Source organism: Engraulis encrasicolus, chromosome 10 (assembly GCF_034702125.1).
Source record: "Engraulis encrasicolus isolate BLACKSEA-1 chromosome 10, IST_EnEncr_1.0, whole genome shotgun sequence".
In the NCBI taxonomy this organism is placed as follows: domain Eukaryota; kingdom Metazoa; phylum Chordata; class Actinopteri; order Clupeiformes; family Engraulidae; genus Engraulis; species Engraulis encrasicolus.
The window spans coordinates 36,997,838-37,013,046 of NC_085866.1; the positions used below are offsets into that span (position 1 = coordinate 36,997,838).

At 45.3% G+C, this 15,209-nt stretch overlaps 1 protein-coding gene across 1 annotated transcript in view; it reads right to left on the minus strand.

Moving 5' to 3' along the window:
* The window catches only part of pdzd4 (PDZ domain containing 4), a 21,858-nt gene extending 7,797 nt beyond the window's left edge, over positions 1-14,061 (minus strand). Inside the window, exons 1-5 of the mRNA XM_063209469.1 lie at positions 14,002-14,061; positions 3,755-3,793; positions 2,402-2,685; positions 1,173-1,263; positions 482-580 (exon numbers count right to left, since the gene is read on the minus strand). Coding sequence (XP_063065539.1) covers positions 482-580; positions 1,173-1,263; positions 2,402-2,685; positions 3,755-3,793; positions 14,002-14,061 — 573 coding nt within the window. The remainder of the gene's footprint in view (positions 1-481; positions 581-1,172; positions 1,264-2,401; positions 2,686-3,754; positions 3,794-14,001) is intronic.
* Positions 14,062-15,209: the final 1,148 nt, after the last annotated feature.

A 15,209-nucleotide genomic window follows, 5' to 3' on the forward strand; every position in this document is an offset into this window, starting at 1 on the left:
CTGTTGTGCTGTCATTAATGTTTCCTCCATCTTTGTCACGGCAGGTGTGTTCATACAACAAAATGAGCCTTACATATGCTGTATCTACTGCACTGCTTTCTTCCTTGCGTTGTACATGTACATGTACATGTACTGATTAGGATCCATGTACTCAAGCTTTGAATAAGAATATAGTCCATTTTTTTTAATCGTTTGAATCTTTTTGAAGCTTCAGAATTGACTTTGTCTTATGTTAGTTATTATTATTTACATCTATTTTTACGGTTCTGCTCATGAAGAATTTATGATATTGTACTGTATATATTATGTATTTTCACGTGTTTTGATGAGGTTTCGCATGCTTAAAGGTGAAAATGGAAGACAAACACAAATCTGGACTCTCTCACGCTGCATTCAGAATTGTTGCACTGGCTCTGTGAAATCAGCTGTTTTGCAAAGAAGCTGTGAGAGAGCTTCTCCAGTGAGTCTAAGTAGTATTCACCTCCCCCACATAGATGCCCTGGTCCTCCTCATCATCCGTGCGGTAGCACACCGTCAGGCCCAGCTTGTCCTGCTGACTGCTCTTGCACAGCTCCACCTCCTGAGAAATATGAACAGTCAAGCGGAGAAGGCAGTGATCTATGACCCATCCCCAGCCCAGCCCAGCCCACCACCTCTCTCTCGCTCTTCACACACCACCTCTCTCTCCCCTCTGCTCTGCCCCACACCACTTGGGCCTCATGTTTAAAGCATGTGTTTGTGCTTTGATAAATGACAACTTTGACAGCTGCTCAGGCTCTGGCTCAACACTCCGGGGTCTGTAACAAGAGGGTGTTGGTGGGGGTGAGGGTGGAGGTGGGGTGGGGGTCCATGGAGACAGTGATCCACTGGATCCCTCAGATCACCTGTTCCAGATCTGACTATTATGAGAGGGTGATCCAAAGTGGATCATTAGATTGTCAGAGGATTGCTGTAAAGAAGGCTCATGTGTTTTCTGTCTGGGGAAGGGAAGTGTGGAACATGGAGGAAATGTACAGCACTGCTATATTGCCCTACAAAGATGAACGTGCAGCAACTATGTCAACATTGATACTTAAAACAACCTGCTGCTGCAGGCGAACATGCATATGTTACAATGCTTTTATGCTCTGAATTTTGAACAGGATATTTAAAATGCATAGTGGAATTCAGACCTCATATTCAAGCTCATCTTGTCTGTCCACATCGTGATGGGTGACGTCAAAGTAGTCCGTGGGATCGCTGTACACATGCTCCAAAGTACATCTGAGATGAAGGGAGTGAGGAGAAAACGGTAAAAGGTGAGATCACTCCTCAATGACTTTCTGCTGTACACCCACACACTTCACATTCAGCCATAATCACATACATGTGGACTACTACTTATCTACACCTACACACTTAACACTCAGACTCGATTGCATATATTGCAGAGGACATGTATGCACTTTAGAATTCCCCAGGTTAAACATTTGACCCTAGCCCACACAGTGCACAATGATGTATCATCGGTACCGGTCAATATATAGACTCTATATTCAGTCAATGATATTTAAGACGATGGCATGCTAAATTGTGTAGAGTACCTACAGGAGTGACTACCCAGAGTGCCTTTTATTGATTTCTATATGTGTTGCATTTCTTTTGCATTCTTGTAATCAACTACTACCTACAGGACTGGACTGGCCATCTAGCATAGCAGGCTTTTCCCAGTGGGCCCTGCACCCTCGTGGGCCCCTATTTTCAGAAATGTAAAAAAAATGGTACGGGGCTCACCGATGAGCTAGTTCTGCGCCGCTAATTATGAGGGGCCCCTTTAAGCCAAAAGTGCTCGGGCCCTATTTCTCCCCCAGTGCAGCCCTGACTTTCTAGCATGATGCAACGGGGACTGCCTGTAGTGCTATGCTGTATACACACAGAGAAATGAAGGTACACATTAGGCCTACAATATAATAACTCCAGGTATAAATCAAATGTAGCTGGGAGAAGGTTTCACTCAGTGTTAATTAGTGAGGGTGCCGACCCAACAGCCACAAAAGAGGCCACACCACAGCTCATGCTAACCCTAGGTGGTATATATAAATAGATGAGGATAAGCATTGAGAGGATTGTATTCTACGTTTAGTTTACTGTTAAACTAAAGCTACCTTTTCCCTTTCCACACCTATCCCTTCTTTTATACCTAAAGGAGTACCAGATACACTATATCCTTTAGAAGTACCTTAATTACAGGTACGTACTTTCCAATACCAGTGCTCCAGCAACAAGCACTAGTACCTGAGGTACACAGTGCTACTTCAATTTCACTCTTTGTGTGTTAATCACAGTGCCCTACCAGTGCAGGCTCGGATGAGCATCCTTTATTCCATATTCACGAGCGTATGTACTGTGTTGTGTTACTCACAGGTCGTTCAGCACGTAGGGCTCCATCTGTGGAGGCAGCGGAGGGGACGGCGGAGGCTGCGGCGTCCTGCTGCTGGGGGTCGCGCAGGGGTCGTCGCCCCCAGCGCCCAGGATGCTCTGGAAGCTGATGTCGGTCTGCGTGCTGTTGTCCATGCAGTCGGAGATGGCCAGCACGCGCGCCGTGCCCCCCGCCATGGCCGTGCGCCGCCTGTGCCCTTTACGCACCACCTGCAGCAGCAGAGGGTCATGGGAGTGGCCCTCCTGGCAACCACGCTTCTCCTTCAGCTAGTGTGGGAGGGCGGAGAGGAAAGAGAAAAGAGGGGGAGGATGAAAAGAAAAGAGAAAGAACAAATAAAAGAGAAAAAGAGGGATGCAGGACTTGTTTAAAAGGCATGGGGAGACAAAATACAAGTACATACGGTATATAATGCATGCAAAATTGTGAACAGATACGCAATTATTTGGAGAGAGAGAGAGATGGGGGTTACAGCGATGAAAGAGAGAGGAGGTGGAAGATAAAGGAAAAGGAAAACGAAGAGAATAAAAGGAAAAGATTGGAATGATTTGTTGAAAAGAGAAGGGGAGACAGACGAGATACAGAAGTCATACGGTGCATGCAAAATTGTTAACCGAGATGCATTTATTATGACAGAGGAAAGACGGGAGCGATGGGGGTTGAAAGAAACACAGAAAGAATAAAGAAAGAAGATAAGAGAAACAAAAAAGGGGGTGCATGCATGGGACGCAAATGTTCATACATAATTCACAGTGCATTGAAAATGGTTTGTAAGTATGCATATATTATATCGATTCAACATTGCTTAGGATTAAAATAATTTCGAGATACAGATGGGGATACAGATATGATGAAGCGAGTATACAGTAGCACTGGCGAGACAAATTGCATGAATATTGAGTCAGGCGGGCGGGCGGGCCGGTGGTGGAGGTAAGGCCATCTGACAGGGCGGGCATAGTGGGAAGAAAGGGACTGGATATCAAAGGCACATTATTTAACAGGCTTGGACGGGGCTTTGACATTCAATCAGAGGAGTTGGCTGTAATTAATGGGGGGAACTACTGGCATGCGTTCAAAAAAAAGATGAGTACATGGTCAAAGCTTTAGCAATGTAGCAAGGCAAAATGGGAACAGTTCTTGCATGACCAGAAGAGAATGATGATCAAAGAAATGAGCATACATAAAGGTCATATGTGACCTTCTTGGGATGATGAAAAGGCTGAATGTCATGTAGGCTCATGGACTTGCTGAGAATTTAGCATTATAAAATGGACCCTTATGGTTATTTTTTCCAAGTGAAAATTTAATATACAAGTACAAGTACTATATCAAACCAACCTTAATTTCGCCATCAATAGGACGCAGTATGTTCCCTTTCTGGAGAGAGAGAGAGAGAGAGAGAGAGAGAGAGAGAGAGAGAGAGAGAGAGAGAGAGAGAGAGAGAGAGAGAAGGGGGGAGAGAAATAAAGACAGAAATCACTTGACAGCCATACGTCAGTCTTGAAGGGGGATGGGCCGTAATTAGTGTGGTGATTATGGTGCTGTGTGAACACAATGCATTATTCATTGACATCTCACTGGAACACAATTAATATTCAATAAAGTAGCGTTGGGTACCCAGTCATAATGTCATCAAAATTGCATCAAAACATGTCAGCTTTGCTGGAAACCTACTCAGCTTCTTCGGTGGAAATATCCCCAGCTCTGGGGAAACTGGCATACATACATGTGCTGTGCATGCCATATTTTTTTAATGTTTATGTTCCAGTAAATGGGTTGGAAGTATAGACATGGTTTCAGTGACATGACATGGAAATTACAGACATTGTGACAACTGACACAACACCTGACATGAACGTCTCCGCCTCCCCCCCCCCCCTCCTTCCTCCCTCACCTCCATTGTTGTGTCTTTCTGTCCCATTTCTTCTACTGTGTCGTACACATCACGTACACTATCTATCTTGTCATTTTGTAGTCACATAGACAACTGATGAGTCATTGGGAAACACATTGAAGCACCATCTATTTCAAAAGTGTGTCAATCTCACTGTGTCAAACCACACTGCGGAATCATTGTAAATGATTGTGTGTTTTTGACTTTTCTTTTGTATTTGTCTTTTACCCTTTTCTCTATGGAATAATCTAATTGTTCCAGGTGGTAAATGTGTGTGTTCTTCAAGGGGTTTATCAGAGACAGCTACATGGCTTCTTACTATGCCTTTCAGCATGGCAGCAGGCAATGCATTCATGGTAGAAGGTTGATCTCCACATTCTATCCCAGCACTGCATATGTAGACAACCACTGGGGGAAAATATTTCGAAACGCACTAACATTCAAAAGCAATCCTGTGAATTCACAAGCACAGTCTGGTACTAGAAGTAACATTTTCTCAAATACAATAAAATTCAAGTTTTCAAAGTCAGAAATGACATGGACTCTGCATGTTGTTATACCATGCCCATACCTCACTTGTTACGGGTGCGTAATGTTTATGATGCGGCAAGGAGGCTGACTGAGAGAGATGCTGTCTGGGGCTGCCTGTGTGTTACTGAGAAGCACGGTAGACAACGCCCCTTCCTCTCTCTCTCCCCCACACTATCCCAGCACCGGACCCCCCGTGGGGGCTCCTAAAGATGGTGAGAGATTTATACAGTGAGGCGTGCGATAGGAAAATCAATGGCGGGTTAATTCTGTTGACGCTCAAATGTGACCCAGCCCTTCCCTTCCCAGCACCATCTCCTCAGTCCTCTCCCCTCATGTTTTTCTATTCACGAGCTTGAAAATGAGTGACCTTTTGATCTCCCTCTCCCCACCCCACTCCTCCATTAGACTGTGGACGCGTCCCTCCCCCCCCTCCCCTCATTCCTCCTCTACTCCTCCTCCTCCTTCCATCCCCTAAGCCCCTTCTACACACCCACACTCACAAGACAGCAGCGGGGGGATGCGGATAAATGCTCATTGTTGTTGATATTAATCCCTTTTTATTGCTTATTATTCTGCCCAGGACCAACCTGGGCCGTGAGTAAATGTCAAAGTTCACAGCCGGCGGGTGCTCTGATCCAGCTTGGCAGCCACGAACAGTTTGTGAGCAGAGGGTTGGGAGAGCATGGAGGGAGAGCAGAGAGCCTGCTTCCCCCGCTCCTCTCCTCTCCCCTCTCTCATCTCCTCTCCTCTCTCTCCACTCCCCCCTTCCCTTCTCTCCTCGCCACTTCCCCTGGCCCCTGTCAGGGAGTGTTACAGGCGTCCCCCTGAGGATGTCCACCAGGGGCTTCAGGCCAAATTGCATCAGACACATTACCTGTGGAGGCGAGGAGCCAAACGGTGCTGGATTGCTCATCATGATGGAGGAGAATCGCATGAATATGGATTCAATTACATTTGCATCGGGGCCCCCTCCTGGCGCCCCCAAGTACTGTGTGTTCCTACGAGTCGCGCTAACTGAATGGCAATTACTTTGTAATGATTTAACATTGAAAGATGGGGGGCGGAGTGGGAGGGAGGATGATCCTGAGGATGAGCAAGAGAATGCAGATGAAGGTGAGGATGACGATGGTGCTGCTGATGCTGTCTTGAGTGGGACGGTTATCGCCATGACGCCAGAGAGACAGGCAATCACGTATCTGTCTGTTGCTAGGGCCTTATTAACCTTGACCTTGAAAGTTGGCCCCCTTTGCTTTCCTCCAATCACGCTGCTCTAATTAACGCCAGTCTGTGGCCAGCCTGGGTGCGGGCTGGCTTGGCTGGCTGGCATCCGCTGCCACAGCTGCCTCCATTTCTACCCACACGTTGAATTGCATTGCAGTGTTAATTCAACACGTAAGGAGTTAAAATGAACACTCTAGGTGTTGGTCTGACAGTTTAAGTGTTCAACTAGCACCGCAATGTTGTTATGCGCATGTCACCAGTGTCCCTGTTATTACACGCCTCAAATCAGCACTTAAAGCGAACAAACAAACGGCAAAGTGCTTTGTGCCATGCTCATTCTCCAATCCCATGGTCTCCGATGCCGTAATCATGTTGTCGGTCGATTATCTCCAATTGTTGAGGTGGTGTCTCTGAGTGGAACACATTTTCAGCAAGAGTCAAGGGGTTTCATTTTAGTTGTTTTTTTTTTTCCGTTCTTTCCCCTGCTGCAGAAGTGCTCCCCCTCTATTTTTAGTACGGCTGGGTTTCCTTCAAAAACTCTTTCTCTTTCGAAAGCCATTTGCATTCTTTTTCACTGGCTTCGTGATTCATGGCTGAGGACAGCTCCTTGCTGAAAAATGCCTTTGTCACAAAGGCACACCATTTATGAAAAGTGAAAAGAACAGAAGAAAAAGAAAAAGAAGAAAAAAAGAGAAAATCATTTGGAAATATGGCAGTAGCTGTGAGCTGGGTTCCCCAGAGACAATGTGGGACAGCGCACAGTTTGAAAAGCACAGACTGGGAACATGGGTGCAGAATACAAAACACTTGCACTGCGCCTCATATCAGTTTGTCAAAAGGACTTATCTATTATGGAGTGCACAAAAATAATAATTTAAATCTTCCCTTCAAATAGATTTCTATATATTTTAATATGTATAGTTGGATTCGGAATGTAGAGCTTGCAATGTACCTTGTGTTAGTATTTCTAAAGCGCAATTTCATCAAGCGCAAGGACAAATGATGATCGCCTTCTGTGTATACTTGTGTGTGCAATGTCCGCATGTTTAGCTGTGACACGTATTCCATTAAAGCTACTACCTAACCTCTTTCAACATCAAGCTTTTGCATTCTTCCCTTTCCATTTTAGCTCCCCCCTCTCCTCTCTACCCCCACCATATACCCTTCCCTCCTACCATCCCCCTTCCCCTCTAAGATATGCATTTGTTCAAATTTGTGTTTGCAGTGTTTGCATTTCTAACTGGGATATATTCATTTCGTTTAGGCTGCTACCTAACCTATTTCTACATCTGCTCTTTGCATTACTCCAACCTCACCTTCATTCCTCCTCCCCTCTCCCCATCTCCTCTGTATGTCCTTCTCTTCTCCTTCCCCCAACCCTTGAAGATTCATACAGTGTATTTGTGCATGTTTGTGTGTACAATGTTTAGCAGTGGTATGCTCATTCTGTTTAGGCTGCCACCTAACCTCTTTCAACATCCAGCCTTTTCATTCCTCCCTCTCTCACCTTTACCTCCCCTTCTCCTCTCACTATCTCCTTGGAAGCTTATGCTCTTCTCTTCTCCATCCCCCTACCCCTACATTTGAAGATTCACATTTGTGCTCTTTCTAATGTAGGCTACATCTGCTCTTTGCCTTCCTCCCCTCTAGCCTTTACCACCGCTTCTTTTCTTTCTTTACCACCACCATGCTTTACCTCCACTGTGTGCCCTTCTCTTCTACATCCTTACTACCCACCCCCACCCTCATCCACCTCCCCATCCATAGTGTCTACTCCAATCTTCAGCTCATCGACTCTCCATTCCCCCATCTACCTCCAGCCCTAACCCAACCCCCCTCATCCCAACTCCCCTTCCTCTCCCCCCCCATTCTCATCGCTCTCTGTCGGGGAGTGCAGTTGGAGCTCCCGGTGACCCCTCCACCTGCATTGATCCTCCGTCCACCCTGGCCCAGCTCCGACATCCCTCAGGTGGGTTGACATGCACCTCCAGCAGGGTGTCTGCATGCAGGGGCCAGGGGGCATGCAGTTGGGCTTTAGTGTTTGGTGGAGATATGTTACCGCGGCTGAGGTGACTGCTGGGGGTCAGGTCAAGTGGCGGACTTGTAAACGGTGGGGGATGGTGACGCCAGGTGTTTAAGCATGCCTGTGCTCGCTTTCGCTGTCATAATGTTTCTTTTTTCGCAGAAAAAAGGTTCACGGTATTGTCACCACCAAAGTGGGTTGCCAGTTCATTAGTGGATACATAGTACTCTTGACATTACTCATTTGGCTCTGAGTTTTGGTGTGTGCATGTCGTGTGCGTGTGCATGTGCATGTGCATGTGCATTGTTTGATATAATCGTGTGTGTGTGTTTGTGTGTGTGTGTGTGTGTGTCACTGGGTGTTCGTTTTTTGTGTCAGTGTGTCTGTGCTTTACTGTGAGAAAACATATAAGTCTTGCTTAATGACCCCAGTTGCTATAGCAACGGCATCCCATAGAGACGAATTTGACAGCCTGTGCTGAGAGGGAGAGAGAGAGAGAGAGAGAGAGAGAGCGAGAGAGAGAGAGAGCGAGAGAGAGAGAGAGGAGAGAGAGAGAAGGAGAGAGGGAGAGAGAGAGAGAGAGAGAACCAGACGTGGAGGAGAACAGGATTACTAGCGTGTATGTGTGTGTGTGTGCATGCGTGCATGCGTGTGTGCGGTGACAGAGTGTGTAGCTCGTCGCCTTAGAAGGGGAATAGGGTTTTTTAAACCACATTTCATCATAATAAATATTTATCCTTTTACCCCAAAAGCCAGCTCTTGGTGTCCTATTAACGTCTGTAAATTTCCCAGTAAATGGCGTCTGTAAATGCGGCGTGAATACTAAATGACAGCTAAGTGATGGCAGGCTGCCTGTCTGTCTGCCTCTATAAGCCGCCTGCCTGCCTGCCTGCCTGCCTGCCTGCCTGCCTGCCTGCCTGCCTGCCTGCCTGCCTACCAGCCTGCCTGCCCTGCCTGCTGCAAACCGTGACTGGTTTGGGCTGGAATTAGGCATGAGCGAAAGTGACGGGGGGGTTGCGGTGCCATCTCCACATCAATAATCACCTCGCTAGCGTGTGCAGTCAGTCAGTGGAGCTTGTCTGGGCTGGCTGGGACTTGAGATTTGCTATTATTATCCAGCCAACCACGAGGCATAGAGGCAGAGAGGAAAAAGAGGAAAAAGAGGAGAGAAGCGAAACGACATCCACACGTCAGGAAACCGGCAGGCAGACAGCCGGCATACTGAATGTGTGTGTGTCATGTGTGTCATACTGTGTCATTTGTGTGTGTGTGTGTGTGTGTGTGTGTGTGTGTGTGTGTGTGTGTGTGTGTGTGTGTGTGTGTGTGTGTGTGTGTGTGTGTGTGTGTGTGTGTGTGTGTGTGTGTGTGTGTGTGTGTGTGTGTGCAGGGCCGCTGACAGATTTTGCTGGGCCCGGGACAAAGTCATCTGAAAGGGCCCCCTACCCAATACATACAGTATGTAATGGGGACCCGATTCTGGGCTCCCTATCTCCCTGGGCCTGGGACAACATACCCCTTTGTCCCCCCTGTCGACAGGCCTGTGTATGAGTGTACATGCGTGTGCATGTGTGAGCCCATTGAAGCACTGCCACGAATTTTCAAGTGTGAAGTTGGCATTTCTTCACTGGCGTTGTGCACTGTACTGTAGCCTACAGCCCCCCACTTCCACACAGCAGTGTAATGATATCATTAGTGATATGAATGTGTGCTTTTGATCTGCTGGCTGTCACAGCTGAAGAGGATGGGAGCTACAAGAGCAAATAAAAAAGGCATGTGAAGGGATATAAAAGGGCAACTGCAGGGACATACAAGGACAAATACAGGGATATCAAATGTGCAAATACAGGTGCAAATAGTGCACATAGGGGAAGATTGTGTGCAGATGTAAGGCATGCAAAGGCTACACAAGGCTACACAAGGGTTTATACAGTAAAGGTGGTCCATATGAAGGGCAACTAAATTGGTATGCAGAAGATGATATGGACATACCTCATACAGTATGGGATCATATTCATGCTTATACACAAGGCGTACAGCCTACTATAAAGTGTAAGAGGTGTATGAAAAGACATATATGGCATACAGTATATCACGAAAGTGAGTACACCCCTCACAGTTTTTGCAGATTTGTGAGTATATCTTTTCATAGGAGAGCATTATAGAAATTTCACTTTGACTCAATGATTAGTGACCTTTTAACAACATATTTAACCGCTTACATTTCTTGTTCACTCAGAAAAAAACAAAATACAGCCATTAATGTTTGAACATGTACCCACAAAATTGAGTACACCCCAGATTAAAATCCGGTAGAGAAGGGGCCGTGTTCGCTCGAATCATCTCGAAATGAAAAGAGATTAAAAGGGAGGTCATCGGTGTGCATTTCAAACTTTCTTTGCATTGAACTTTTACATTTTGAGTGTGCACCTGTCTTAAATAGATTGGTGTGAGATTTGAATGCAATCCTATGGAGAATATCATGATCTGCTTCAGTAGTCACAGTTCATGTTGGCATGCGTGTTTCTTTTAGGTGTACAGTATTTCAGATTGCCAATGTTGACAGCATTCATGCATCCCCAAAGCATGTCAGTCCCACTACCATGCTTGGCTATTGAGAGGATACACTTTTTTGTAAAACTCACTTGTTTACCACCACACATGCTTGACACCATCTAAAGCAAATTTGTTTATCTTGGTCTCTTCAGATCACACAACATGGTTCCAGTGATCCATGTCCTTGGTCTGTTCATCTCCCTTGAGACTAACCATGAATGCTGTCAACATTGGCAATCTGAAATACAGTACAACTCAAAGAAACATGCATGTCAACATGCACTGTGACTACTGAAGCAGATCATGATATTCTCCATAGGATTGCATTCACATCTCACACCAATCTATTTTAGACAGGTGCACACTCAAAATGTAAAAGTTCAATGCAAAGAAAGTTTGACGCTAAGTTCGAGCTAACACGGCCCCTTCTCTACCGGATTTTAATCTGGGGTGTACTCACTTTTGTGGGTACATGTTCAAACATTAATGGCTGTATTTTGTTTTTTTCTGAGTGAACAATTTAAGCGGTTAAATATGTTGTTAAAAGGTCACTAATCATTGTGTCAAAGTGAAATTTCTATAATGCTTTCCTATGAAAAGATATACTCACAAATCTGCAAAAATTGTGAGGGGTGTTCTCACTTTCGTGATATACTGTATACAGTAAATGCCAACGGTAATAGGGGTGTATGCATTGACAATGTATTAGATGCATTTAAAAGGGGTAGAATAAAACTTAAAAATGGATAATAAATAGACTATTTAAATGGATATCTAAGGGGCATAAAGGGGCAAACTGTATCATGGGGCTGGGCTGAAGGTGTAAGCAGAGCCATCTGTGCCCGAGGTAACCAGGGGGAAGTTGGAAAAAAAGAAAGAAAAAAAAGTGAAAATTGAAATTGGGAAGATCAAGTGTTAAGATGCTCTTCTATGACGATATCTCTTATTTTTAAGAGGGGAGTTGAAGGCGTTGTGCTGTGAGTGACACAGAGGTTCCTAGGAGACCTTCCATAGCCATTGTAAAAAAAAAAAAAAAAAAAAATGCTGGCCCAACCATTTTCCACTGGGGCATTCAACCGGGGGTCAGATTGGACACTTGAAAAGAATCTATCTTCAATGTGCTGTATATGTAATGTGGCCGACTGACTGGTGTTTATCAGAGCGTGCATCACACCCTGGTTCACGTTTTTTTTTTGGCAGTCACTCAAAAAAAAGGAGGTGAGGAAAGAGAAGCAATTATTTTTGTATGGCACATAGGCCTATCGGAGAGGAAGACAGTATCTTGACCTTTGCGTAGCGGAAAAAAAGGCCCGCTGTAGGCACTCTATACAGACGCTCGGTTGTTTGCAGTGACATTTTACAGCTGTCAGTCTAGACTAAAGGTTAATGCCTTGAACGTTAATGCAATTGAAAACAGCAACACAACACGGCAGCCACAATACGGTTAGCGGTTCAGCCCATTTCTTTAACAACAACCCCTCAACAACATCTCAACACAGCAGTAGAATAATGTCTTCTTTTCACCACCAACATTTATTTAAAACAACGTTCCTCTGTGAGGGAAAAAATGGACTGAAACCTCGTTCCTGATCAAATTAGAGTCTGTTAGAACTCCCCAAGGGAATCAATAATGATCATTCTCTTGTTCCTGTTTTTCGGTCCTATTCATGCTCAAGTGGCTCCACTGAGCAGACTATATCAATCATGGCTAGCTGGTGGCAGCCCCCGGGGTTCCACGCCCAGCCCATGGGACACCTCCAGGAGTATGTCGAAAGACTCGCAACACTGTGTCATTAATGAGTATGGATCACTCATTCTCAGTGAGTTTTACATTCACTGACAACCCTCTCATTTCCTGTGCGCTCGCTCGCTCTCTCTCTCTCTCTCTCTCTCTCTCTCTCTCTCTCTCTCTCTCTCTCTCTCTCTCTCTCTCTCTCTCTCTCTCTCCCACATTAATATCAATGGAAAATGGGACATGCATTGTATTAACAATGTTCAAACAATATAAACCATATGGCAAAAAATATGTCATTAAAATGCATATGTAATGTGCAACATGGAAAGCTCCATCCAGCCATCCGCCCATGTGATTTATCTATATGAAAACTGTGTGCATTGGAGGGAACTACTGTAGCCTATATGTTGTCAGTTCTACCGTTCTTGTTACCATTCCGCACAGATTGAACCACATTTAAATGGAGCACATTCCTCAAGCTCCATGAATTAGGAGATGAGAGGTCAAAGACGAGTAATGTCAGTCAAAGGTCAATGATGTGGGGGCCAACGCTAAGAAGACTCACCTGCAGCATGGTAAGGTGAAGTAACGTAAAGGTAAGATGACTTGACTTATACTCAAAGGTATATTTATTTGCAGATAAAAGTAAAGTACAAGCTTACACATACAACACAATACTAATGACAGTGACATAAGACAATAACAAAGGAAGGACAACAAACAGCAACTGACAAGCAGGCAATGGGTGAGTAGATTAAGTGGGGCTGCCCCTAAAAGTGGAAGTTTACAATGTGACAAAACCGCATTCCGCTTAGTTTGAACCTGTGACTTGAAGGGAGTAGCTGGAATTCACCATATAGAGTAGTGTCAGAGAGAGTAGAGAGAGAAAGGTTCCATGGGCCCATTGTTTCCAGGTTCTATTATTGCAAGGGGGAGGGGGGAGGGGGATCCCCCTTTAGGCAGACCTAAGGACGGTTCTATTCAATGCTAGGAGTATTATGACACGCCCCTTTAGGCAGACCGGAACCTGGTCATGTTAGGTGCCCATAGCAACCTATTACATTGGCATATCTCTATATAATTAAAGAGTCTCTGGTAGTGTTTCTCAACGGGGGCTCCACACACACTCCAGGGCGCGTTGGGGAGGGGAGTGAGAAATATACAGCTTAAAGGGGGCATTGCTGAGTTGCCATTGGGGGAGCATTAGTCCATTTTTTTTTTTTAATACAAAGGGGGGGGGGGGGGGGGTTGGCAGGCTTATGATGAGGTCAAGGGGGCATTTGTACAGAAAAGGTTGAGAACCTCTGATATAAAGGGTGGGATGCATCATTGGTTGAGTCCAGCTCCATGCATGTTGCAGGAAGAGATGACGGATTCCCTCTCTGTTTTGTTATGGAGATGTGGGTCATCTCACTGGCCCCTGTAGCTTCACATACCTTCTTGCCTCCGCTACCTCTGAGTGTGTGTGTGTGTGTGTGTGTGTGTGTGTGTGTGTGTGTGTGTGTGTGTGTGTGTGTGTGTGTGTGTGTGTGTGTGTGTGTGTGTGTGTGTGTGTGTGTGTGTGTGTGTGCGTGCTTGCACATGTGTGTGCGTGTGTGTGTGTGTGTGCGTGCGTGTGTGTGACTCACCTGGAACATGATCCTGTACTGCTCCTCTGGGCGGTTCACCACGCACATGTTGCACCCCATCTTGAACAGGGTACGCAGTATCACTTTCGTCTTCCGGCACTTTCCACCCAAGTCTTCGCTTGGCACCTGCTACCGCTTCTGATGCTCTTCCACTCCTGTTCTCCTCCTCCTCCTCCTCCTCCTCCTCCTCCTCCTCTAGAATCTAGATGCTCCACCGCTGGCCAAGTCCAATTAAACTCCCCACTCCCACGAACTTACTGGAGGCCTTTCGGTGAGATCAGAGATCAGATCAGCGGGGTGAGCCTGACTGGGCAAGAAGAGGCTTTTGATGATGCTCACGTGCTGTTGCTTCCGCTGCTCTGTCATGCATTTATTCAGCACACAGAAGCAGCTGGGGGTCTTACAGAGGGTGGTCTTACACACAGTAATAAACCACACCAATGTGATTTGTATTATACAGTAAAAAAATAGTGTGTGTATGAATAACACAAAGTGTGTATGAATTACACACAGTAATAAAAAAAATCTCACTGGTGTGTGCTGTATTTCACACAAAAAAGTGCACTGCTGTATGAAATATTACACACAGTAAAAAAAAAATCTCCACTGGTGTATGAAGTAGTTCACACATTAGAGAAAGTCCACGGGTGTATGCAGTTCTTCCTTCAGGCAATAGCAGTCAGGGGTTTACCATCAGGGGGTGCGAACAGTCTTATGGGGCATGATGATCTTAGAGTCTCCTCTTAGATGTATCAATCGATCCAAAACTGTCAATCAGCAGATATTGTGGGGAAAAAACTATGTGTGGGAGGTATGGGTCAGGTTTTTTCCTCCTTTGAAAAGGGTCGAAACTGAAAATTACTCTCCTCACCCTGAGTCTACCAAGCCTACTCCTAACCCGTATGTTTTCGTAACTTTCTTAAAATTGTACAAATATGTCAAAGTTGTACCGATTTTTGCAAGTTGGATTCTTGATATGGTTGTGCTTTTCTGCAATAAAATGTGCTAAAGTGTAGATATAAGCTGATGCCAGTGCATGGGTGGTGTCTTGTTCTCCCTGACAACCACATTTACTTTATTATAATGTGTTTATTTTTATTCCACAACTGGTTCCCCTTGAGGGTACTCCATGATGCCCGTAAAAATTCAATTAAATAGCGGCATACCTGATTTTATGCAAATATTTACTGCATAATCCACTGGGAAAT